Here is a 26,528-nt window from a genome sequence, read left to right on the forward strand (position 1 = left end):
CGGACAAATTTTCTACGTTACTGGTTTAAGCAATCTGGTTAATGTTTCTTTCAGGTTTTATTGTTTTATTATTTTTCATTTTAAGTGAAATTATCTTTATTTTAGTGGTTTTCTTCGTCAAGAGTGTTTTTATTGTGAGTTGAGTTTTCGCTATTTTGTATTATCAGTGGAATGGCTTTTCCCATAAAACAGCAAAACAATCTTCCTTTGGAAGTGTCCGCCGAGATACTGGAAATTCAGCCAACGGCATCATTACAGCAACGTCTCATCCAAATTTGCGAATTTATTATCGGCAAAGTTTTATTAGATAAAATTTCATTCCAGCACCGGCCTTCACCGGAACAATTTTTCCAATTAAACCACATTAAAACTCTATCCACCAGTAAAAAAACAAATCAACAAATTCCGCACTTTTCCACAACAGGCGTCTATCACAGTTTAAAGCACACACATTGGCCAGAAAAATGGAGAAATGCAAATTCCCGCACACCGATCATCCGGGGAATTATTTTCCATTTATTTTCCCATCCACATTTGAATCAGGAAGTATTCCCATTTATGTAGGAATTTATTCCGGAATTATTTCCCATTTATTTCGGAAATATTTTCCATTTATTTTCCATCCACATTTGAATCAGGAATTATTGATATTCAGCCGGTCGACGGGGCCGGTGAAGGTCTGTACGGCGTTGAAGCGGATGTTTCCGCCGTGGGTGAGCGAGGGGAACGGGGGATTTTTCAGCAACCAGTTGACGCCGTGATTCCCGTGACTGCCGCTGTTAGTGACCGCCTCCTGCACGCAGGTGACCACGGCGCAGTACGGCACGCGCTGCGTCACCTTGTTCATGTCGAATTGGTTGCGCGGCGCCCCGCCCACCAGCTGCCGGGTACATGTATCCAGGCTGGACGCATGCGCCACAAACAAGAGATTCCCGCCTACAAACACCACCAAATATTTCCAATTTAAAACATTTTATTATACGGTTTTAACATGCAGTTATTACTTCATTAAATTTTACTATACATTTCTTAGGTCAATGTTTTAAAATACAATTAAAAAATTTAAACAAATATGCCGATATGGTAGTATGTTCAGAGATGGTAGTATAGTGGCTCTAGCAAGCGAAAGTATCGCACAAGCGCTGTTCAGCGTAACACCCTACTACTTGAATGATCATAGCTGACATGGCTCATCACATATAAATTGTTTATCATCTTTTTTTTATTTTTTATTTATTATTATTAATAAATTAAGTTTTTTTAATTTTTAATCAATGTTGCTACATTATTCCATAATAAATCGGCAATAAAGGCAGCTTCCATTAAAATCTATGCAAACATATAGAAAAACACCATCCAGTACATGAAATACGGAATTTTATCCACAGTCACCAGGTAAGAGCGGATAAATTAATTTTTCCCGGAAATCCTTGACAAAAATCCCGGTATAATTTCTCACAAATTTATTTCCGGCCCCAGCGTCACTCACCTTCATGCCCACAGGCTTCCAGGGCCCGTTTCACCACGAGGCCGTTGCGCATGTAATATTCTTCCGTGGTCTCCTCGTAGTTGAGCTGTTTGACCTCGAAGACCGGCCGGTAGTCGAGGTCCACCGGGATGCCGAAGGCGTGCAGTTCCGCCGCCGTCAGCCACTCCGGATGACCTTCCTTCACCCAACCCAACCATTCGTACAGTCCCGGTTCGACACATAATTTAATGGGCCGCCGTTCCGGACAGGAGACCGCTGTCAACCGGATACACGTGACATATTATCCTTTAATTTCTGACTAATTTCTTACGTTAATAATTGTAGAAATGCCGGTAAAAGTGATAGGGAGTTTGCGTCGTAAAATATCCTTTAATTTTCCTGATTTCTTAACAATCTAGCGGTTATATAAATTATAAATGCCGGTAAAAAATAAAATTACAAATGCATGGAATCATTTTTCGTACAATAATTTAATGGTCTTTAACAATCATATTACTAGATAATTCCTTATAACTAACAATTCAGCGAATATAACTGCCGAGAAAATTTACAGCAGCGTTAGTAAGAAGACAAATTAGACGATTTCTTCTATAATTCCGAATAAATACAATAACTGGTGGTGCAGAGTAGCAAAAAGTTCAATCCATAACTTATTTACACGAGTTTTTTATGCATTTCGTCACCGTTTGTCAGTGGCACATCTAGACGGCAACCGCTGCACTACGAAAGCTGATTGTGACAATAAGTATTGCAGGTAATCACGTACAAACATGAGGTACGACCAAACAAATCAAATGAAATTAAACTAAACATCTTTATTCAAACGGTTAACATGTATTACTACACAAGTTTTATTTCCGTTTAGTTGTTTCATTTTTTAATTTTATTTTAAAAATTTTAAAACTATAATTTGATATTTAATTACAAATGAGGTGGTAAAAGCAGTTCACAATCCAAACGAACTCGATAACACAGCGCAGTCATACAGATATAATACGTTACCCACAATGTACTTAATTTAATATTGGAAGAAGAAATGTATTTCAATGATATTAAATTCACCATCTGCAAAGAACCGGCGCATGAATGACTTACACTCCAGCACGGCGGTGGCGGTCTGGACGGAGCGGAGGGCGGGGGAGACGAAGATGCGGCCGAAGCTGATGCCGGCGTCCTTCATGGCCTTGCCGGTGATCTGCGCCTGCAGCAGTCCGATGGCCGTCAGTGGCGGATCGCGGATGTACGCCTGACTGCCGGTGCGCCGCTTCGGCACCGCTTTCGGCATGTTGAGGTCCACCCGCGAGAAATTCCCTACAGCATTCGCATAATCGTGATCAGTCTAACGAATTCGTTTAAGCAAACCATCTGAGCGCTGTCTATGATAAACTTATAAGGTCATATTTCGAGCGCCTGCCCATAACCGTAATTTGGAAATCAAAGCCAAGGGAAAACAAATTACTGATTCACATTTACAAGTATGTTTCTTGCGGTGAAATGCGTAAATAATTTTGTCGCCAGAGCCTACGGCCCTACTGCACAGGTTGAGACGCAGCTAGCGTAGTGCAGTGGCACGGTAACGAGCTTTGCGCAAACCGAAAAACGGCCGTTAGTAAACTGTAAAGCAATACGAGTCAAATCATAAACTTCAAAAACTATTTCAAAAATTTACTTTTCCTCTACGATTTAAAAAAATATATTCATCATCGTGTACAAAAAATTTTTATGCTGCATTTATTTTCCATTTTATTTTGCCGAATTTATTTAGAAGTATATTCAAAACCGATTACTGATGCTACACACGCAGTGACGCACAGGATTAATAGTAACAAGTACTTACTATAGTGTGAGAAGGACTGGTAACCAACCGTTTGACGTCATCACTCTCGCATACACGGGAGGGCGGCTGCCATGGTGACAGATGCGCGTTTTTCACAGTTTTCTCAGCAGATTTCTCTTCTCTTCTATTTCTACCCCCCGAAACTGGGATTTCTATATTCACTATGATCTGTTAAAATCTTAGAAAGCTTTTTATGAGAACGACATGTCAGAATATCTCTTAAAAGGTACAACAAAGTCTCTGGGACTATGGAAAGCATTAACACAGCACTGCTTTCTGTATGCGAAGTGATGACGTAGTCGACCGTTGCGCAGTCCGTTCCCAGTTCTTCTAACTATAGTAAGTTCTTGATAGTAACTAACGTAGTGCACCGGCAATGGCACGAAAACGCCAAATCCTGATTAGTGCATAATATCAAACACAACCGCCTTCAGTGGTAAAAATTATTTCCCAAATATTTTTTCCCCGGCTATTTAATCAGGTTATATCTGTATCATGGCATAAATAAACGAGTTATTATTGTATTTATTTTTAATTTTATAAAGTTTCTTAAATACACATTATTTTATTACAATATTTTATATATTGCCAACATAGTATTCCCCAATTTGACCGCAACCTGTCCCTGTTCTTCCCCGAATCCACCGACTTCCGGTGGACGCATCAACAACGCACCGCATCGCCGAACAGTCACATCAATAACTCTGCACAGTCAGCGTAAAACGGGATCAAGAGCAACGATTTATGCCCCCAACCAGAACCGCAACGCAGCCCACCGCAACCGGGGTTGATCGTGGACTTGATGAGGTGCTAATCTCCCTCTCTCTCTACCGTTATATTCGCCGGCGCTGATCAATAATCCAACGCCGGCCACAATCACATTTTTCCCCCGCACATACAGGAAAATATGCCGGGGAAAATATGGCAATTCAATGGCCGCGCGGTTTTTAATATGCTGGCCCGAGTGTTTTTATGTCCTTTTGAAAACCGGCTTCCGCTGGGACACTGGCTGTCCGTGCCGCGTGCTGTGCTGCGGCCCCCGCATGACAAAAGCGACGCGCTGCGTTAATCAATAATATTTTCCTTTCCTTCGTCCGCTTCAGGAAATTTTTTCATTATTACGTCGATTCAATGGCGCCAAAGGTGCGTTTTTAATCCCGTTAACAAGGTGAAAATAAAATTTTACTGATATTATTCAGTATTTCTTCGTCGCGTTGGTCTGGTTATCACGTATTTATTTTTTTCTGGCATAATTTTTCCAGTGATCCAGTTCGCAAAGCAAATAAATTCCAATTTTTCCAGGAAAATCATAAAAATGAAAAGAAATGTTTTTCTTATTTTTTTCAGAATGTCATACACCATACGAGGGGGACAATTTTTGGAGCATTTTTAAAAAGTTTCAATTAAGTGAAATAACTAATTTTAATTAAATTAAAATTTTAGAAAATCTTCAAAAAATGATCCTCGCGGCAGTTACTAAAATCGAAAATCTGGCTGTCACTTATGACTTATATTACTACTGTAACGTCCGCTGGCATTTCAATTTTTAACCCGTAGATCGTCTGCGCCACTGTACTACGATAAACACTGTAATGTTCACAGTTCGTGCAGCATGCGATGCTCCTAGTAATCTTTGCCGGCGCTTTTACTCCGTTTTTTTTCTACGCGGAATATTCAGTTTTTATTAAATCTTAAACAAATCGCAACGACAAATTTTCACTGCAGACTCTACACTATAAAATTATACAGTATGCAGCTACTGGTACAAAAATTCAAATCATGGGATCAAAAATTGTAGAAATAACTGTGAGAAAATTTTTCGCCGTACCGTCGGTATCGAAGCACTTTTTGATCCAGTCCCAGCCGAAGACAAAATCCATCCGCTCCCCGTGGCGCATGACGTACACCGTGCAGTGACTGTCCGCGTTGCTGCGCCGGCGTCGCGGAGTCGCTGTTTCCATCGTCAGCCGGCTCAAAGAGGTCCCCACACCCCGCACGCCGCCTCCGCCGCTGCTGCTGCCGTTCGCCACGGATAACCAGCGTTTCCGCTGCGCAGGAGGGTAATGCATCATCTACCACACAACACACAAGCATACCTATTCATACCACGATATTAATCACGAAGAAAATTTAATAAATAATTCAAACAAAAATCAACACAGCGCTGTGCATTTTTGATACCAGAATCGCATAAAACGGAAAATTTTGACGGTTTAACAATACGACGAGTACCGTCAAGAAAAAACGGCAGAGCCACATTGATGCACGTAATATTACTGGCATCAGCTAACGTAGTGCAGTGTCACATTTACATCGAAAACCATGATCGCATGCGATAGTGTTGGACATATGGAAAGTAGATAGATCTCGAAAATAAGATTTCAACATTTTTTTCCTTTTCGTGTATTTTTCTTTACTCATGTATGCATAATTTTATATATATAATATATACGAAAACTGAAATACGAATAACCAGAATTTAATGAAAATTACCAGAATAATACAGAAATCATCAACAATAAACAATAAACACCAAAAATTTATACACAGAAAAACTATATAAAATAGAAGAAATACATACCCCATCGAACCAGCAGAAAATCATGAATAAATATACAAATAAATAAGCACATATATTTTTTTGCATTTTGACAAACATACCTTTTTCAGTTATTCTTTCGGTTAAAATCTTTTCTTTTTTCTCCGAACTGACGATTTATATTTAAAACATAAATCGCCACTTTGGAGAAAAAAAAACGATTTTAATCGAAAGAAAAAGCTGAAAAAGGCAGTAGAAAAGGGATTTTTACACCTCAATTGTGCGTAACAAAAGTTCGCTAACAGAAATTACAAAATTCAAAACCAAAAACCTCTGTAAATCGCAAAATACTACAAATTTAGCGGTTACATTAACAGAAAAACACATGGTCGTCATCGAAAATATCAGCTGTATAAACGTCTAGCATAAATTACGCACACAGCACCTGTCCGTTGAACAAAAAATGCGGTCGCCAAAATCGCCAAAAAATGCGGACGGAAAATATGAAAAAATCATGGCGATTCGTACCTCAATATTGCTGACCATGTCCTCCTCGTCCAGTTGTCCGCGTGTATTGTAGGGGATACTCCCGTGCAGAATCCACACGTCGGAGTCGAAGCACTTGTGCAGATGCGACAGCGGCGCCCGCCCCGAGAGCCCGCTGGCCCAGCTGTGACCGTACACGTAACCGGTCGGGGAGCCGTGCGTTTCGTTCTCCTTGGGCGAGACGTACAGGTAATCGCCGCTGGCAAAGTGCAGTAGATCGTCCACTTCGGGATTATTGTGCCATTCACCGGCCATCTCGTACACCTACCCCGACATCACGCTGTACTCATCGTAGATTTTGTTCTTATTTATTTTTTTATTTATCCATCTATTTCTTTACCGATATGCGTTACTGTGGTGTCTGTGCAGATTCGACAGCCGCGCGGGTATAAAATAATGCAGCGCCTTTTTCAAACAACCCATGACCCATGTAAAATAACAGAGACTTCCAGGAATTTCCCACTGTTCCACGTTATACACTATAATTTTACAAAAATATATTATTTTGAAAGTTTTATTTACACATCCGTGTGAAACGTCTCAATGCAGCAGCTTACGTCACCAACTCACTGGGAATGCCAGCCATGACTCTACGAACTCATATTTCACATAAAGACTGATAGACTACAACGTCAGATCCACACGACTTACCAGACAGCGAAATTCAATTTATTTATCAATTAAAACTATTTTCATCTGGTAAGGATGAACATACGCTCAGAAAACCAATGTCGTGAATTTTGTACAAAAATGCTCGGTGCAAAAATCCATCGGCGTAAACTGTGCCTAGAACTATAAAAAATTAAAATGGTTTCCGTGGAAATTTCCCGCAAAATTCTCAATATCAGTGAAACAAAATAATTCTCTACTAAATTAAAAATACAACGAAAAATTCAAGCAACCGGAAGCCAGTTTTTGGTGTAGATTTAAATCCCGCCACATGCCGCGCATGGAATTTCTTCCCACAGTAAATCCGGGGATGCGGCGTCTTCCCCGCAAACGACCCGGCAATTAAACGGGATTACACGGAGCGGGAGAGAGAGAGGAGGACAGCCGGTTTGCTAATTTGCAATGCGTTTTAAAACAGCCATTTCCATTTGAAAAATGGACGGGCGCGCGATTGTATCGCTCTGTTTCACCGCGCGACAGGGAAGATGCCGGGCATTTTACGGCTACAAATGGGATACTTTGTAGCCAACTGTATCCCGGGAATCATACACAGAGCCTACTCTTCGCAGCGGTATCGATTAATCGATGCCGGGATGCAGCGGACAGGCCAACCAAAGAACAACGGAAACAGTCAGAAACAAATCGGAATTAATGCTATGCTAAACACCATCACAGTTCAATGCCCATCACACCCCAACGAGCAAACGCAATACAAACAAGAACCGCTGGAAAAAAATACGTCTTCAACTACTCATCATGCACTTCGAAAACTTCACTCTCAAAATTTACTACCGAGTTATAGCCGTAAAAATTATCCAACTGAAAAATGCAAAGATAATTTTTTTACAAAAAAAATAATAATCTAAATTCGTTATAATAATACCCATATTACACTAATAATAGAATAATAATAATATTAAAATAATTTGAAAATAATACGAGGTAAAATAATTCAAGCGGCTACAATTGCAAATTAGCATAAAATAAAATGTATAGAAGTCGCTAAAAATAGGTACTTAACTTCTGATGACGCACGTCGAACATGTAATGCCAAAATTAACACCAGATTACGAACGAAAGGCTTGGTGTTCAGCTTTGTGTGTGGCTGTAGTGGATGAGCTTTCGTAGTACAAGGGCTGACCATGGCTCAGGACGTGGATCCTAATTTGTCTCGGCTGACGCTCGAATACGCTGTAATGTTAATTCTCAGTGTCTCACTGCGTAATTTAAAATCTCTTCGAGAAATTAGCCAAAGTTTTGTTCGCTAATGAGTTGAATATTTTTCGAAAAAATTTACAGGTTGGAAACAAATCAAAATTCTGTTATATCTCTATCTTTACGAAGCTACAACTACGCAATAAGGCGCAATTACTCTAATAAAAATCATAAATAAAAAAAATTAAAAATAATAAATCAAAAGTTATGATAAACAAAAATTCACAAAACACTAATAAGACGAATAAAATTACAAATAAGATTATTTTCGATTTTCTTGTGAATAAATCCTTTAAGCAAACAGAACTGCATCGCAAAAAAATATATCCATCAGCCGAAAAAAGCTGTTACGAAATGTATTACGCGATAACGAATCTCCCGGTAATTTCAAAAGGCATTAAAATATTCACAAAACGCAAACGCTGCAATTCGCTCGCTCATAATTTATTTCCATTTTCCGCCAACACAACCACATCATCGGCACACACCCCCGCGCCCTCATCGGCCGGCCGCACACACACCATCCATTGACATTTCTAATTAACCTGCGCGTGTATCGCTGCAGTCAGCGCATGGACTGTACTGCATATCGCATGAGGATGATACCTATGTGTACCTCGTGCGTATTGAAGCGGGGATCGCGGGAGTAGAGACGGAAGTGCCAGTGGCAGGGCGCCTTGAGATCAATGCGCTTGGCCAGGTTCAGCACGGCATCGTAGTCCCCCGGCGCGAACTGGTAGGCCAGGGTCAGGTGGAAGGCCTTCTTGCTCGTCTGCCCGATATCCTGATCTATCAGCCCAAAATGTATCACTTAGTCGCGGGGATTTTTAACCAGTGCAATAGCTTATTGATCATACTGCGGTTTATTGAGCGCGTGTGCGGAAATAAATACTATCCAAAGCAAATAAAAATTCAACACTGTTTTCCATTACATAAAAACGCAATTAAACATTTTAAAAAGATTTTGTTGTTGGAACTAGCTCTGTTTTCTTACAAAATTCGCTCAATGTGACTGGCTTCAAGTGGATTGTGCTAATAAAGAGAGAGATTAAATATTACGCAGACCATAAATGAAACAAAACTGTTCGGTACATAAATAAAAATACAGTTTAGTAAAACAAAACTCAGCAAATGCAAAGTAAAATTCTGTGCGGCAGATTAATAGTTAGGTAAAGAAAAAATTAATAATATCTAGGAAATAAATACAAAAGATAAATACTGCTCTCTCAGTGCTTAAATAAAAAAAACTGATACTGCTGGATAAATAAACAAAATACTAAGCAGTGCAAAAAATAAAAACTGAATACTGCCCAGTCAGGAAAAAATTACCAAGATTCTACAGTGCCGGAGGAACTACCAGTAATTTGATTTACGAAAATTTCATTACGACTTGGCTTTTATTCAATTACTATATTGATTTTCTGGGGTTAAGTACGGTTATTAATTGAAGCACATGGAAACCTTTTTTTTGCCCAGGTAACATAGAATAATTGCACCAGTTTCTTTAAAAATTTAATTTTTAATTAATGGGATCGGAAAATTACACTCAGAGATACAATTACAAATTAATCTGCCATAAAATGAATACTCGTAAAAGCGAAGCTTCCAAAAAGCATTTCGCAAACAGGCTTTTCCAGAAAAAAGCAAAGAAAAATCAGTAAAACAAATATAACAAAAATTCTAAATAAAATTCTTATTAAAACGATAAAAAAATATAAAAAAAAATTAACTGTCTTAAATTACTGTATGTAAAACCATTTAAGAAATATCACAAAATGCCGGTTTTCTAATTTGTATCACTAATCGCCATTATGACGTCTTTGTGTTGGCATGATAAAGGTCAAAAATCACGATTTGCGTATTTACCATTTTCCAATTTTCCGCCTCTGTAATTTTTCACGCCATTATATCAGAAACACGCATTATCAGAGAAAATAACCGTTTTTAAATCGCTAATGAATATTTATCGTAAACACATAGGGCAATACCGATGCGCGTCACGCCATGGTAATTAATATTTACCGCTGGTGCTCTGTAATTCCTGAATGAGACACTGCGAGTATTCCTTGAGAATCCGCTCCGACTGATTATCCAGGAATAATCCGATGAAGTTCTCCGATGCGTATCGATCCAGAATTAATTTATCCGGTAATCGATCGGCGATGCGCTGGTAGGCGCTGCGCATGTGCTTGAGAATCACGGGGATCTGGCTGTCATCGGCCTGTGTGGAATGTGTAATGTGTAATCAGCAATAACAGCACAACTGTCAGCAAATCACCACTTATTATGCTCCAACAAATTGGCCCATCCCCCACCAGACAAATACACACGGATTTACGCAACTAATAAAATAAAACATTATCACTGTTCAATATTATTATGAAAAGATTTCGCCGGAATAAAATTACTGCACAATATTTCCGAATAAACTTTCATTCTCGCCTAACTCACCAGAGAAAATAAAAACCTTGAAATTTCCTTAAATAAATTAAAGTGATCGACATAATAAACCCGAAATAAATTTTCCATATTCCATATATTTTAAAACATTCAAAAAGTTGTGAATTTAAGTAATCGCTGCGAACGAGAAGAATGAAAATTGTCTATTAATTTTAGCCAACTTAAAGAGATTCTCCGAATGCAGTGAAAATGTAGTGCAGTGACATGTGCTTTCATAGTCTGGACGGAAAATACACGTGTAATACTCGTATCCAACAAAACTAAATGCATCATTTCGCAATATTCGAACTTACTTTTGTTAATTCTATCAATTTTTGCGTTCCTCTAAACTATTAAATTTGTACTATACTGCATGTACGAGTATCACTTATATTTATCGTTATCAAAACTTATTTTAAAACTTAACGCGCACATTTTTTGCTCTACTTCAAGGGAAAATGTGTAACGCCGTATTTTTTAAAGGAATTTGTTTATTTTGCGTATTTGTTGCACATTTGCGCGTGAAGCACAGCATAAAATGAGCGCGTTACGGTTAATTTTTAAAATGACATCTTTAAATAAAAAAAATAAATTCCTTATTTTTTAAAGGAATTTTTGGTTTATTTTGCTTATTTATTGTTTCATGCGTTATCCGTGAGATAAGCCAAAAATTAAAATTAAAGAAAAACCAAAGAAAAATATCAGCACATAAATACGGCATTCTAACAGTATTTTCGGAAGTTCTTAATTATTTTCAATTTCGCCGCACCTTAAAACCGTGGCACATGGTGATGTGGCTCAAATGCAAATGAGCCCCGTTGAGTCCGCACTGCTGTGCCGTCCGCTCCAGGAAGGTGTGGATGTGCTCGAGAAGTGGTCCGGATGGGCATAAATACACAAGATACTCGCGCTGCTCTTTCTTATTCAAATACGGATTGTCTTTATGCGCCAGAATCCAGTTAACCGCCGCCGCCACTCCGATATCACCGGTCCACGCGATGGCTTTCTCCCTGTTTTAACACCACCACGACACTGACGAGCAGGAAAGAGAGATGAGCAAAAAAATGTGTACAATCAGCAACCTCAAATATTCCGCCTATGTCTGTGTCAACAATAAACCGATACCTGAAACTTCAATGAGGAAAAAAATAAATACTGACACACACCAGAAAATAAAAAAAAAGCCCTGCGGAAAAAATCGCCGAGTTCTCTTGCAGTGCGATGCAAGTACTCGGAATACCAAATATTTTAAAAACCAAAAAAATAAATATAAATATTTATTATATTATACAGAACAGGGATTTCCGCTTTTCGCCACAGTGAAGTTCCAAACATATTCCGATTTGCTAATTCAGTTTCTATTTATTAAGGAGAAAATCTGCTTTGCCTCATTTTACATCTATTATGATTCATTTTTTTCGGTTTCCACAAATTTAGCAAAATTAATTTTATAAATCAATTTCAGTATCACGCACGAAAATTATTATCAGCGAACCTGGCTGCAAGATTTTATTTTAGTTTTAATTTACTTAAACAATTTAGAATTTAATCTGATTTTAAATAAAATTAACTTTTTTTCCAAACTGCGATTAATCAGAAAGCAGCGCGCTACTTCGGAATACGAAATTAAATTCTGAAAAAAATAAATAAAAATTTCAGGAAATTCTCAAAAACCTGCCACACAGTATCCCGCTCGCAAATTTTGGTGGAAAAAACGTCATACAAATTCAGCACAATTTACGCTACAGAAAACAAGCAGAAAAAACGGCACATACGCTCGGTCTTTGGGGAATCCCATGCGGACGAGCGCCTCGAGATCCCGTGAGGCCTGCGTACTGTGGGAGAAGAGGGAGGTGCTGGTGGAGGATGTGGAGGTGGCGTCGTGCTCATTATTGCTGACATTGGCATTAACCGCGTGATTAGCATTGTGCACGGACGACCGCTGCGGATGCGGATGATGCGTCGACGAAGCGGCCGCATAGTGTGCACCGCTCGGCGGATGTTTACCCGATTTTCCCTTGTTGGCCGAGGCACTCGGGCTGGAGTGGAAGTGGTTGTTCATTGGATCACACACAGGCAGAAATCACCAGAATAAATCCGCAGATTCAATTACTAATTAGGGGCATCTTCACGGCTTCAGGTTGATCAGATACGGAGGCATGATTACGTGATGACAAGGCAGGCAGTATGTATATATTCGTGTTGTAACGTGCATGGCAGCATGCTTGGTGCGTCAACAGTCTTCAATGAAAAGCGGATTATGATCTATCTATCCATTTCGCGGTTACTCGCTCTCTCTCGCTTTGTCTGTCTGCCTGCGCGGTTTAAAGACGGACTGGCATTAAAAATGCACAATCTGTGAAACGCACACACTTTACGGCGTTTACGCCAACTCGGCATTTGGGCCGGCTTTATCGAACGGCAGCGGCACTGAACGGCTTCGCATCGTCGGCAGAGACGCTGGCCAGGCAGACTCGTGCCGGGCCCGGTGGCGATGAATGGGCCGTTGAGAGTGCAGGCCGGATGTAATCAACTGTGGTGAGCAGGTGGAATCAACTCGGTGGCACAATAAAGCACGACGTAACCCGCGTCTTGGGGGTTGAGCGTAATCCACCGATTTCATACCGCCACTACCGTCTTGAAGCATTGCGGGAAATACTGTAATAATTGCGTAGCGTCCTACCGCCTATGCGGTCGTCTGCGTTTGCTGGTTTTCGTCAGTAATTCAACTCAAAATCAGCTGCACAAAAAGCATGTTTGATCCCATGCAAAGTGCAAACTCAAGCAGACAGCGAGAACGTTTTACTGTTAATTACTACTGTATAGTTCCACTTACAAAAAAAGATACTGCAGTTACATATGTATCTATCTGTACAGTCTGTACCATGTACGCCTTTAGTTCACCGTTTTCTCGTTCAGCGTTTCGTATGTTTTTTAACAACGAGCAGATCGTGCAGCTATATCATACAAATAATTCTCGGCTGCAGACGAGAGACAGGAGCATGAAAACGTTGGGCGAACAGACGGTTATCCGGACCGAGTGCGGCACCAGCGGGTAACGTCCTGTCCGTTAAGATACCACCATCTGCCGCAGTTATCACAGTCGACCACGCACTGTGCACCCGGCACGTTCGGACAGCGATCAAAGCGCGGATCACACCACGCTCGTATTGGGAAGCATCCCGGCTCGCTGTTTGGGGGACAAGACGGGGGTGCATCTATCAAAAAACCCAAGATACTAATTAACGGGAATCACGAATTAAAAACCACCCATCCAACATGCACCACCCAGGAGTCCAGGACCTACCGGATGTTTGGTTGCCAAATTGTGTAGTACTAGCAACCGTTGTGGTACTGGTTGACTCGGGAAGTGGATGATGCATTGGCCCATCGTACACCGTATCCCCGTAAAGTGATCCGTACAGCGGCTGTTGCAGACTGATTCCGCCCGTTGCACGATATCCTAACACTGGTAGGTGTCCTTGCCCAGGACGGCCAGCTCTGTACATGCTTTTACGAGTGTAATATTCAGGATAACCGACTCCTGGGAATTTCTGGCCAATATTCGCCAGTGGGAAGCGATAGATGGAGGACCGGCTGGGATCTCCTCGCCGCACTGACTCGACCTCATAATGCAGTCGCCGATCCGGCCGAACCGCATAGTACGGGCCGTTCTGTCGCATGTAGATGAAAAGGTCATGGTTTTGGCTCTTTTCCATACCCGTCGTCGCAACCTGAGAAAAACCACCCTGTAAACTACAAGGCGATTGAAACTTAATAGATTACATTCAGTTTTTAGTCTTACAGCGTAATCACCGGTAAAAACAACTGCTATTAAAATATTCGATAGTGTTTGAAAATAACCGATTTTTAAAGTGAATCTTCGCGTTACCGGAAGCATAAACCACTGGAAGAGGAAATACACGAGAGAGCAGCCAACTTGCATTATGTTAAGGATTTTTAAAGGAGAGCTGTATCCGTCCGAATCAGGCCGATATAAAAAAATGTACTCTAAAGACTAAAGCATGTGCTTTCGAAAATGTTCAGAAAGTGCATTACAGGCATGTGATATTATTTACGACCACAGACGGCGTTAATTAAATTTATCAAGATATTAAACCGAGCTTGGTAAATCAAGATATACCGATCCACTTTTACCGGTATTTGCATAACCAGTACAGCTTTTTGCTGCTACCAGAGGAAAGTGCATTTCGGCGATAAGAAAACGTATCGCGCACGATCTGATTATTGCATAATATCACGCACCTAGAGAGTTACAAAATTCAGGTGAATTTAATACATGACTGGGTGCGGCACAATCCTAAGACGGACAATTCACAGTTAAAGCCAAAAAAATTGCGTTTTTACTGTTGGAAAATTGATTTGCCAAAAGCACCATACAATTTTTAATAAAGTAGTGTATAGTTACGTGCCATATATAAAATTTTCTCGTTACAAAGGCTGCCGTTACCGTCAGTAGTTATCAAGTTGCAGTAACATTCTTGCCGGTATCATCTTAAAGAGTTCTTTGCACACGTCTTCCCGCGGCACGGCTCTACAGAGCACTGGAGCGGTACATTTGTGGGACAACTATTATCCGGTGGGCAGATGGTTGGGGTGCGGACGGTTGTTTTCGACGGATAGCGTAGTGAGGAAAGATCCTGCCCATTCAGGTACCATTTCATACCGCAGAGATCGCAGTTAACGACACACTGCGCCGTTGGGACACCGGGACAGTGGTCGAAGCTTGGATGACACCAGGCGCGGATGGCAACATAGGCGGGTGTGAATTCCGACGGCGGGCAAGTTGGGATGGAACCTATGTTAAGGGAACCAGCTTTACAAACTTTTGCCAAATGACTTCGCAACGCAATACATCCCAGTATTCATAGGGTGCTCATAGTATTCATATTCCTTAAGCGCGCTTTTTCACAGCATTAAGCCCAATCTTCGTTAAAAAACTGGTAAAGGTAATTACATGGTTGATTCGGTAAACCGTTGTCTGCAAGAAAGAAACTTACGAGAAAACAGCAGACCTTATACAGTACTCGTTTGATCATATAGATATGGCGTCGACTGGCACTAATTTTGGAATAAAATACTAGAGTAGTATGTACAGTGGACTTCATAAATGTGGTTACACTTAGCCACCCGTACACATAGCGCTATCGCCTTTAAGTGTAACCACATTTATTAAGTCCATTGTAGTACGCAAACACAGAATTAAACCACAATAAATTTCGTTTCAGTACGATTATTCCAAGTACAGTAGTAATAGAATAACTATAGAAGTAACCGTTGTGTAAAAGAAGGAAACCGTTGTGTTGCTGCGCAGTGTTGTTGTGTACTACTTAGTTATGGAAGTAAACCGGGTATTGTCGACTTGTGGTAGCGTTTGGCGTCGCAGTGTAACAAATCAATCAACGTTAACAGTTAAAGCAGTTAAACAAATTACACAGGAATTCATTCATTGCATATACCGGAAGTAAGAACCACTGGAAGACGAGAGACGTAACTGAGTGACCAAAATCCATTAGGCCACGGTTTATAAAGAAGCAAGAAGTGTTCGGCAGCGAGCGGTTTTTTACGTAGCGTACAAAGCGTAAGCCGGCGTTTTTGTTTATCAAAGTAGATTAAAATGATATGTAGGCATATGGTAAAATTTGAAGTAATATAAATTAGGAATAAAGACGGCGTACACAAAAATAATCGCATTTGACGAAACTCGATGCGGCGAGGCATTTTGCACAACTAGCCACCAACGTCGCGTTTTATTACCTGAAAATTAATTTGTCCAAAAAGGACATACAGTTTCAAATCATAATGTAAGTCTTTGCCGTTATGAAAGCATCAAATATGCACGAAGGCAACACTTTACACGTAGGCAATGTGAAATGCACCGGTACTTAACATGAAGCAGTAACATTCCTTCCGGTATTATCATAAAAGTACGCATTACAGCCTCCGCAGTAGTTATTACAGCACGTCGCGTAGGAGTTATTGGCGCACGTCTTCCCACGGCACGGCTCTTCGAAACACTGGACAACCGGCGTCCCAGCAGGGCAACTATTCCCCGGTGGGCAAACTGTAGTGGGAATCGCGGTACTGGTGACGGTGGCATTAACCCAGCACTGCGAGGAGACATCCTGTCCGTGCAGGTAAAATTTAAAACCGCAGCAATCGCAGTCAGCAACACACTCCGCCGTTGGCACACCGGGACACTGGACGTGCGAACCACACAAGGGTCCAAATTGCACGCAGAGGGGTCCGGGATCCGGAGGGCAGTTGCCTAGTACGTTAAGGGACCGTGGGCTTAATAATTAGTTTTAGCGCAACGTGATGCAAGTACAGTATACATAGGGTACACACAAAGGCTCGTCTACTGATCACAAGCTGTATGCTGTATTAATTATTCCGAAAACAAGACAACTAAACGCTATCTGCAGAATTACCTAGTTGTACGAGAGCTTGACATTGCACCATTAAGATCACCCAGTGCAAATCTGTAACCCGAACAGGGGTTGTTTGGGCCTGTCAAACTCCCCTGTTCGGGACCAGAAACCAAGTCCGAGGTGCCATTGTGCGGGCCAGAGAGCTCAGGCCTACCGGCAAACGGGCGGAAGGCCTATTTGTAGACCCACTCTGAGCAAGTTCTGGTTCCGCCTGGGCCTATCCAAACACGATATGTAACAGCATTCAGGCCCAGTCCAGACATTAATTGACTTTGATTTACAGTAGCTTTTTTATTTTATATTTACTTAAACCAACGCCTTAACACGACTTAGAAGCTTTATTATTAAGTGATATACAATTAGCAGGCTTTATTAATATTTATATAACATAATGAGCATGTAGCGCATCACATGCAGTGATCACAAAGCTGCTTTAATCACGTCATAAACATGTAAAAACAAGATGCACAGCGTATATGTATGTGTACAATCATTTCTCAGTATTTCGGCTCAATAATTTCGTAATTAGCATTCACATCAGCTCTGTTCGAAGGCGCCTCCGACAGTCCGACCCGATGGCATACAGCTTCTCTCGCAACTTCTTGTTGGAAATATTCGGCAGCTTCAGTGGGTTCATGCGCGTGCTGGCTGTGGGCAGGCGTTCTTGAATAATGTTCATCGGGAAATGGGGAATTTCTGCGAAAAATCCTGCAATTAAATATTTTACTTGTTAATCCACTCATTAGTCAATAAAAATAATAATTTTAACACTTTAAATCAATAATTTATTGCAGTTTGAAAATAACAAAAATGGACTACAAACAATCAGGTTTTTTTCCACAAACTGCAATTCACACACACGCGAAGTAAATTATCTACAATAAGGTGCGACAATAATAAATTATTTAAAAAATAGAACAACAGTAGTATGTAGTTTAATACGCGTTGTAGTTGCGTGTCCCATCAGAATAAATTTAGTGTAAATAGTTCCCATCAGTATTTAGTATAAACAGTTACGTGTCTCATCAGTATAAATAGTTTCCCAGTGCAAATAAACTATACGAGTATTTCTGCTTGTTTGCATATACTGATAATATTACTGTATTCAAATTACTTTTAACGCTACGCACGCACCTGCACGGGATCATCCTGTTTTCAAATTTCTATCAATTTCCACATCTTTCGGAACATTTTTGCTTGATCCTGAGCCGTGGAAGGTTTCGACAAGGCGGTTTCTCAGTGGAAAAAAGGGTTTTGACGATCAGACAACTGACGCAAGTCGAGAGCTGGCAAACTCCACGAACCGTTGGAACAGCGAAGGCTGAACTGCACGAAATTACAGCGCAAAAACAGTGCTCTCAACCAAGTCCCAAAAGCAGTCGTAACAAGTTTAATATGCAGAAAAATGCCTTCGTGATTACAACAGTTAAGTAGAACTTGAACAAAGGATAAGATAAAATCAAAGTAGAAGGAGAGCAATAATTATTGTTTAAAAGTTTGCAATTGCCAGAAACCAACACTGTCAGCACTTAGACAGTGATGTGCAATAAGTACAGTATGGTGCAGCTAGAGCAACGATAGTACCGCCTCCAAGCGCGGGAAAAGCGAACTACCCCGGCTGGCAGTTTCCAAATCGTCCAGCAAATTGTTTCAGTAAATTGTATTACAATTTACAATAATATTTCTTTAATTGCTTGCATGATTAATTTTGTTGATGCAGTAATAGTTTTTAACTTTGGATTTATGGAACCATGCTCATAAATTCCTTTTAAATAATATAATATAGATATTATTATATGCAGTGACTGCAGCGCGTTGTGTCAGTTTAAAGCAGTTATGAATTATTAGTATATTTTGTTATAATGTAATAATAATTCATAATAGAGCGCCGTAATATTAAGTAATAATATTATTATTTCTTATTATTATTGGGCTCTATTCGGACCGGATATACGACATTATACGTACGTAATACAATATGAACATTGCATACATGTGCTTACATACTGCCGGTCAATTATCATGGCTTCTGAATCAATAGGAATTCTGTAGCTGACATCGCTAGATTTTGTTGGCTACCTGAATTAAAACACCCAGATAAAAAAAACTTTATTTGTGGGCCAGAACTACGATTTTCTGGGCCAGAATATTTCAGCACCACGCTGGGCAAGTTCTTCCCACGAAACTGAACCAGATCTGGCCCACAATACGTTGGCCCGGAAATGCCATTATCCTGGAACAGAAAATGTTCCGGATAGGCCAGAATGTTTCGTGCCCCGATCGGGCTTGATTTCGTTTCTAGAAATTGCACTGGGCAGTGATAGCACTATAGCGGTAATACCCAGGACAATGGATAACGCTTTATTCCTCCCGGGCATATTATAATAATCTTTATTGTTAGGACTTTTAAAATCTGGCTACGAGGAGCAACAATGGCAAAAATTCTGGTTGAACAATTTTATGTTGTAGCAAAATTGCACTGATATGTTGTACGCAGCTCGCTGGAAAATTGCAGTGGGTTATCAGCCGAACATAGCCACGTTTACTGCATGGATTTTTACGCGTTCTTTGGCAGCCTTAGGTACATTCTTCAGTAAAAAAACAGTGAAAAAATTGTAAAGGGTTATTGACATCGTTGTTTTGTTAAGCCGTCGTTTACTTGAAAGATACGAGAGTACGGCAAATTTTATGCTAGTACTGTACTCTAAGCAGGGCGCAATCCGAGGGAAACCGAGAAACGGCTGAAAAAGGCGCCGATGGGGGAATCGAACCCCGGCTACGTCGTTAGATCCGCGTAGGCAGTACCACTGCACCACGGCGCAATAAGTTGAAATCCTTTGAAAGATTTTGTCGCTTTACGTGAGCCGCTTCTCGCCTCACACCCCCTTTGCAGCTTTCGCTACGTCCTCGTAGCGAGACTAAGCGATCCTTCAAGCGGCGGCTCCGGCTCACCGCATCCTCTATTCATTTTATCATTTTATTCGTTTTTGCTCTGTTCCTCCCGTTCGAGGTTAGCACACTGGTCTCATAGGCGAAGTGGACGTACCGAACCTTGATCTGCTACCATCTAAGCAGGGCGCAATCCGAGGGAAACCGAGAAACGGCTGAAAAAGGCGCCGATGGGGGAATCGAACCCCGGCTACGTCGTTAGATCCGCGTAGGCAGTACCACTGCACCACGGCGCAATAAGTTGAAATCCTTTGAAAGATTTTGTCGCTTTACGTGAGCCGCTTCTCGCCTCACAGTACATTACTTGTTTAAACACACAAATAAGGCGCTAACCATCATGTACAAGGTAGTACGGAATAGCAAGTTATTGCACTTGTTTGATTGCGAGGTATTGTGCAACAACGTTAAAAGAAGAAAACCGGTGTGTAAGTAGCAGCAGTAAGTAGCAGGTGTGTAAGTAGGTGTGTAAGTAGCAGTGTAAGTTATTGCACTTGTTTGATTGCGAGGTATTGTGCAACAACGTTAAAAGAAGAAAACCGGTGTGTAAGTAGCAGCATATTGTTGCGTACGCGTACCTGTATGATTGTGTCCTCAATAAGATTTAAAACTTTTCTTGGACACTTATTATTGTTATACGAAATACAAACCGCATCGTTATCGTACTATTTCGCAAATTCAACGTACGCAGACATAAAGATTCTGTAATAGACATAAAGATTCTAGTACTGTACATGAGCTTATCAGCTAGAAACTCAGCATTAAATACGTATACGGCCAGAAAAGCAGCGTAGAATGGAAGTAATGCTCTGCACAATAGGCGGATCTAAATTTCATATTGCGCCTGTATATCAGGTACCCGGATATGTTTTATTGGCTCTATATGCATTCCCACTCGAACATTGAGGTAAACATCGAAATATTTTACTTGGATCAGCAAATTTTCGGCTCCATACCATTTTTCACCGTTTCTCTTTTTAGCGGTAACAAGACGCTTGGACACCGTATAAGACTGCAGGTTATGCAGCTTATTATTAGCCATATTAGGAAAGTAATTCTAGACGGGAGAGAACGCGCTGGCTGTACTAATAGTTACCGATATCCGGACCGAGGGCGACACTAGCGAGTAACGTCCTGTCCGTTAGTGATCCGCACAGTGGTCGCTGCAGATTGATTCCGCCCGTCGCACCATAACCTAACACGGGCAGGTGTCCTCGTCCCGGGGGATCTGATCCGTAAAGGCGCTTACTTATGTAGTAATCAGGATCAGCGGATTCTGGGGATTTCTGGCCGGTATGTTGGATTGCCCCGTCGTAACCGCCCCGTTAATGTAACCGCCGACCCGCGTAGTAATGTCCGGTAGGTCGCATACAAGGGAAAATATCGTGGTTCATCGTCGTATCTATCATACTCGCCGTGGGAATCTGTGAAAAGCACCCAGTAAACAAGGAACTGCATCCACCGGACCTTTGTAAGCAATTAAAGTTTATTACACGTTTAACACGGTCCGTGCGCATTTATTTAGCAAATCAGTGTTAATATTTGAAGAAAAGAGTGGCAGTATGTAGTGAAGCAGTTGAAGAACTAAACAGAAATTCAGCCATAGCATTACGGGGAATATGGACCATGGGAAAAAGAAAGGCACAAGAAAGTGAACAAAACCCGGTTGAGAAACAAACAAATAACATCTGTCCAAAGCCGAAAAAATGTACTCTGTTCGTATCTTCAAAACGTGAGCCGGTCGGCGTCTGTGTTTTTCAAAGTTTTATAGAGTGGAATAATATAGGCATGTGATAAAGTGAAAATTATGTCTAAGGACGGCGTACATAAATTAATCAAGATATTAAACCGCGCCTGATAAATCAAGACACTACCTTTTTTTTGAACCGGTATCTCCATAAGTGATACACTATACGGCTTTTTTTTAAATTCTAAAATCATTATTACCAAAACCACTGGAAATTCGTGGGCAGGCTGCAAGAAAGATGGTCAGCTTTTTTGGGCGGCTGATAAGTGGAAGGTCTTGGGAAACAGATGTGCGGCTTTCTTGAAACAGTGTATTAGTCTCACCATAATTAAAGGCAATGCACGCTTGATAATACTAACGATTTTGGTTATTATTCCACGCTTAAGGAAAACGGCCCGGTACATGGTGTCAGAAATGGGATACATACACTAAAACTTTCGCTTTCGCGCACTTCGAATCACTTTTTTTGTGATACTTTACGTCATTCTACAGCTAAATGATTTTTATCATTGTTCCGAAAACCATTTGCCCGCGCAACATCCGGTTGTCGAGATATGGCGAATCAAATTGGGCGAAAAGTTTAATGCATTGTTGTGTACCAAAAGTCTGGTTATTACCCGATCTTCTTTTTTTTCTTTTACCAGCCAGATCAGTGCATTGCTTATCAGTTGTAAAAATGATTATTGCGTAACCGACAATAGTCCCGTTTTCGGAGGCATCACCTTCGCTTTGCTTTCGTCAAATATTGACAATAAAAAATGAAATCGTTTTAATCAATTCCAATACAAAAATAAAAAGAAGAACAAGAAAAGCTAAAACTTCGGCGCTTTGTTGATACCCATTACCGAATCGAAGTCGGTAGCGCCATACGTATGTGTGGGTATGCTTTAATTTCAAATTGAAGGTTACTGACGCTAGGATAGTAGGAAGTGTCGTACATGCTGACTTTTGTACGAGTTTACGATTACTTCTGTTGTCGCTAATTGGTGGATAATTCATGACTCACTAGCGCTAGAATGATCCCATGTTAAAAGCGGTTTTATCTCTCGTGAACTTGGGTGTGCAATTAATTAGTCTTGACTGGAAAATCTTAAAAATTGCAGTTAAATAATAACATCCTGAATCAGAGATACTGTATTTGGTGTCTTCTCGTAGCGGAAGCATTAGCGTGTACCCACAGGAAGTCACATCCCTTTTAATAACTCTGGATAATTACATCTTCCAGAAATCACTCGTGCACGTAGGAATAGGTAGCAGTTTGGTAAGTAGAACTTTGACAGAAGAAAACATTTATCTTTCTTATTTTCCCACTTTGTCGATTGAGTAAAGTTTGGTCATCTAGTGCGGTAGTCGTAGTACGACTTCCGCATAGCATGTCATTACTGTGCAACGTACGAGTACATGCGCCCACGATGAGTTCTTGTCAGCTGCCAATGCAATTTTGTTACCTATTCCTACGTGCAGGGCCCATCCGATGTTTGGAAAACACTTACAGTTTCCAAGCTTCGATTTCTGGAAAACTATTACTTAAGCAAATTCCATGAATGCCTCCAAAAGTCAGCATTATTTTCGCCAAGGTTTGGAGAGCTCAGATCGGCAGAAAACGCAAGCGTTGTCTCGCAGCCATTCCTATAAAGTCGTTTCTTTGCGTTGGGTAAAATACATCTTCAAAACAATCACTTCTTGATCGACATCATTTGATTTTTTTGGAACGTTTTCTCTATTCCACATCTGGCATTATGAACAACTTCGTAACATTGCCTCTGCTGGCCGCCTTCCTGGCGCTTTCGGTAAGTTAATTACGCAAACTGCATGCGGTTTACAGAAAGGTAATTACATCAGAATACGAATACAAGAAGCGCGCGCAGTACATAATTAATGGAGGTTTATTTAATCCAGGGAATATAACGAATCGCACCCGGTGATATCCCCATGTTTTGCCAGAACGCACTGGGAAAGGGCTGCATCATGACCTCCTCAGGCGAATTTGTGGAAGTCCCGGTCGACTATATACTCGTAGAAAAAACTAAAAGCGAAGCAATATAAAACCTGACCATCCTAAACGGCATAGACAATTAGTACCAGATCCCAAAACGCCTAAACTGCTGACTCAAAACTTTATTCGCCGATAACATGATTTCCAAATTACCAGTACCTGTATTTAAAATGACTTGCCGATTTAAGAAAATGAAAATCATTTTGTCTTCAGAATTACTGAATTTGTATATCTGAAATGCTACGTTGAATCAATTGGTAAAGTGCCTATGTGACTATGGTCTGTACATACATTGTACAAATATACCTGTACTTGCGCTTGTAAACAAAAGTTTTTCTTCTGTGCTTGCTTTCGCAGGATGTACAATCAGTATCAAACAAAAATTATAGCCTGATTTCTTAAGTAGTTTTTGAAGTAATAACAAATTTTATACATAGAATTCCGGTTGCTGAGATTTGGCAAATTAAAAATAACAAAAGGTGTAAAAAAAGAGATGAGCGTCAACAGGAGAATGTTCGATGTAGTAACATCAAAAGTAAATGCTGATCGGGATGGAAAGTCATAAATACAGCTAACGAAATTACGTTTTCTTACTGGAAAACTGATCTGCCAAAAAAGCTGTCGTACAGTTTGAAAATTACAATACTTCTATAGATCTTCACCGCTATAAATGCTTCAGAGATGCACAAGATAACACGATACACCTAAACCATTTGAAATTCACCGGCCCTTAACAAGTTGCAGTAACATTCTTGCCGGTATTATCATAAAAATACGCGTTACACCCTCCACAGTAGTTATTACAACACGTCGCGTAGGAGTTCTTTGCACACGTCTTCCCGCGGCACGGCTCCACAAAACACTGGACAACCGGTGTCCCAGCGGGGCAACTGTTCTCCGGTGGACAGACAGTGGTGGGAAGAAGAGTGGTAGTGGTGGGAAGGGCAGTGGTGACGGTAGTATTGGCCTGGCACTGCGCGGAAACATCCTGTCCGTTCAGGTACCATTTAATACCGCAGTTATCGCAGTTAACGACACACTGGGCGGCTGGCACACCGGGACACTGGTCGAAGCGCGGATCACACCAGGCGCGGATGGTCAGGCAGACGGGTTTGGAATCCGGCGGGCACGTCGGGATGTAACCTACGTTTACGGGAACGTGGGTTTAATAAACCTCTGCCAAATGATTAAGCGTAACCGTATTGCATTTACATATGCATAGGATACACATGGTACTCGTATAGGTTGATAGGAACTGTATTATTTAGAAAAGATAGCAGCTGAACGCTACCTGCAGAATTCCCCGAGCTGGTGGGAGCTTGACATTGCACCGTAAGGATCAGCGATAATACTGCACTGCTAATAACCGGTACAACGGATAACTTCTTACTCCACTCGGCCATGATGTATTAATTCTTAGGAGGTTTTCCAATCTGGTTACAGGGAGCAGAGGGGGCAAAGTGCTGGTAAGGCAGTTCTTAGATTGTTGTTCAGTTATATTGATATAGTGTTATGTTGTGCAGTAAATCATTGTACATTGGTTAAGACCGTGTTGTCTTGCTGTTCAGCTTGTTTTCCAACGAAAATAGCAACGTGTAACTACATGGTTTCTTTAACGCGCTCTTTCCCAGCCTTAGGCACCATCTTGACCAAAAAAACTGTCAAAGGTTATTGACATGGTTGTGACTGTTGTGCTAACCCGCTTACTAGAAAGATTCGAGAAACGGCAAAATTAATGACTTTGTTATATTAGTCGTTTAATCACATACAGAGTAGATATGGCACTAATGCCATGCGCGCGGAGGCGTACTACGGAATTAGACCGCACTTGTTGTAGTACGCGAGTATTGTGTAGTATTGTCCGGTAACAGCATTGTGCAGTCATAACAGGATTGAACCGTCGTATAACAGCGTTTTATTAGTCGTCAAAGCGTCATACTGTGTAAGTAAGCATTGTACGTATAATTGTACGTATGTATGTAAGCATTGTACGTATGTATGTACGTATAATTTTACCGCATATGTACTTATGATTACGAGTACTAAGTAGCGATTATGATCGTACTACTGTAAATAAAATTCAACACCTTTTCTTCGACAATGTCATAGTACACAAGGCACCCTTAAATATTTTATCGGAATATTTCGCGAATTCAACGCATTTCGGATGCAAACATTCTGTAACACATTTTCTGGACCAGAACATCAGCGCTAGTACGACAGACTGTACTTGCACGGACGTAACGTAGAAGTAAGCAATAGGCGGATTTCCAACTCCAGAATGTTCCTACGGAATAACTACGCAGATACCTACTGTTGACCCTATTCCCTCCTGAACATTGACGACAGACACTGGAATACCTCCCTTTGATCAGCAGATTTATGGCTGCATGGTCAGATCATGTTCCAGATTGTACACAGCTTCGTCATCTGTCACGGTTCAAGGCCGCTGTACCATAGTGGGAGAAACTCACTATTAATAGCAGAGACAGCTACAACAATTATATTGTACAGCATCTACTGCACGGTAGTAAATACCAATAACATTGCATTTTATTGCTCCTCTCCGTCCTCTGAGATCCCATTATCCGACAAAACACGTCACACAGTTCACTATCAACGCCGATCAGCGCATTAATGCACACTGGAACCA

The 26,528-nt window shown here is 40.8% G+C and overlaps 3 protein-coding genes and 1 long non-coding RNA gene across 4 annotated transcripts; 1 reads left to right on the forward strand and 3 right to left on the reverse strand.

Moving 5' to 3' along the window:
* Positions 1–296: 296 nt before the first annotated feature.
* On the reverse strand, positions 297–13,354 carry LOC129601303 (ecdysteroid-phosphate phosphatase-like). The gene is made up of 9 exons (XM_055500078.1): positions 12,510–13,354; positions 11,504–11,744; positions 10,318–10,516; positions 8,912–9,084; positions 6,394–6,675; positions 5,155–5,398; positions 2,585–2,800; positions 1,490–1,744; positions 297–936 (listed from the first exon to the last, which is right to left on the reverse strand). The coding sequence occupies exons 1-9, from the start codon at positions 12,794–12,796 to the stop codon at positions 635–637; spliced, it is 2,199 nt and encodes a 732-aa protein (XP_055356053.1). The 5' UTR covers positions 12,797–13,354; the 3' UTR covers positions 297–634.
* A 165-nt stretch (positions 13,355–13,519) lies between these two features.
* On the reverse strand, positions 13,520–14,821 carry LOC129601307 (uncharacterized). The gene is made up of 3 exons (XM_055500083.1): positions 14,627–14,821; positions 14,042–14,468; positions 13,520–13,952 (listed from the first exon to the last, which is right to left on the reverse strand). The coding sequence occupies exons 1-3, from the start codon at positions 14,678–14,680 to the stop codon at positions 13,762–13,764; spliced, it is 672 nt and encodes a 223-aa protein (XP_055356058.1). The 5' UTR covers positions 14,681–14,821; the 3' UTR covers positions 13,520–13,761.
* A 6,375-nt stretch (positions 14,822–21,196) lies between these two features.
* On the forward strand, positions 21,197–24,219 carry LOC129601300 (uncharacterized). The gene is made up of 2 exons (XR_008692207.1): positions 21,197–23,669; positions 23,779–24,219. It is a non-coding gene; the product is annotated as an uncharacterized LOC129601300 (long non-coding RNA).
* A 29-nt stretch (positions 24,220–24,248) lies between these two features.
* On the reverse strand, positions 24,249–25,447 carry LOC129601299 (uncharacterized). Its single transcript, XM_055500076.1, has 2 exons — positions 25,167–25,447; positions 24,249–25,018 (listed from the first exon to the last, which is right to left on the reverse strand). Exons 1-2 carry the CDS (start codon positions 25,276–25,278, stop codon positions 24,606–24,608), a joined length of 525 nt encoding a protein of 174 aa, XP_055356051.1. The 5' UTR covers positions 25,279–25,447; the 3' UTR covers positions 24,249–24,605.
* Between the last annotated feature and the right edge of the window lie 1,081 nt (positions 25,448–26,528).

The sequence above is a fragment of the Paramacrobiotus metropolitanus genome, unplaced genomic scaffold (genome assembly GCF_019649055.1).
Source record: "Paramacrobiotus metropolitanus isolate TYO unplaced genomic scaffold, Prichtersi_v1.0 Parri_scaffold0000228, whole genome shotgun sequence".
Taxonomy (NCBI): Eukaryota; Metazoa; Tardigrada; class Eutardigrada; order Parachela; family Macrobiotidae; genus Paramacrobiotus; species Paramacrobiotus metropolitanus.

Bases quoted from the DNA above. Each gene is read 5' to 3' on its own strand.
- LOC129601299 (XM_055500076.1), bottom strand. From the start codon at position 25,278: ATGGCCGAGTGGAGTAAGAAGTTATCCGTTGTACCGGTTATTAGCAGT. The intron at 25,019-25,166 runs GTAGCGTTCAGC...CCGTAAACGTAG, and splicing joins CAGCTCGGGGAATTCTGCAG to GTTACATCCCGACGTGCCCG.
- LOC129601307 (XM_055500083.1), bottom strand. From the start codon at position 14,680: ATGCAAGTTGGCTGCTCTCTCGTGTATTTCCTCTTCCAGTGGTTTATG. The intron at 14,469-14,626 runs GTAACGCGAAGA...GGTTTTTCTCAG, and splicing joins TCCAGTGGTTTATGCTTCCG to GTTGCGACGACGGGTATGGA. The intron at 13,953-14,041 runs GTAGGTCCTGGA...GTTTTTTGATAG, and splicing joins ATTTGGCAACCAAACATCCG to ATGCACCCCCGTCTTGTCCC.
- LOC129601303 (XM_055500078.1), bottom strand. From the start codon at position 12,796: ATGAACAACCACTTCCACTCCAGCCCGAGTGCCTCGGCCAACAAGGGA. The intron at 6,676-8,911 runs GTACACATAGGT...ATGTCGGGGTAG, and splicing joins CCCGCTTCAATACGCACGAG to GTGTACGAGATGGCCGGTGA. The intron at 2,801-5,154 runs GTACGGCGAAAA...CGAATGCTGTAG, and splicing joins AAAGTGCTTCGATACCGACG to GGAATTTCTCGCGGGTGGAC.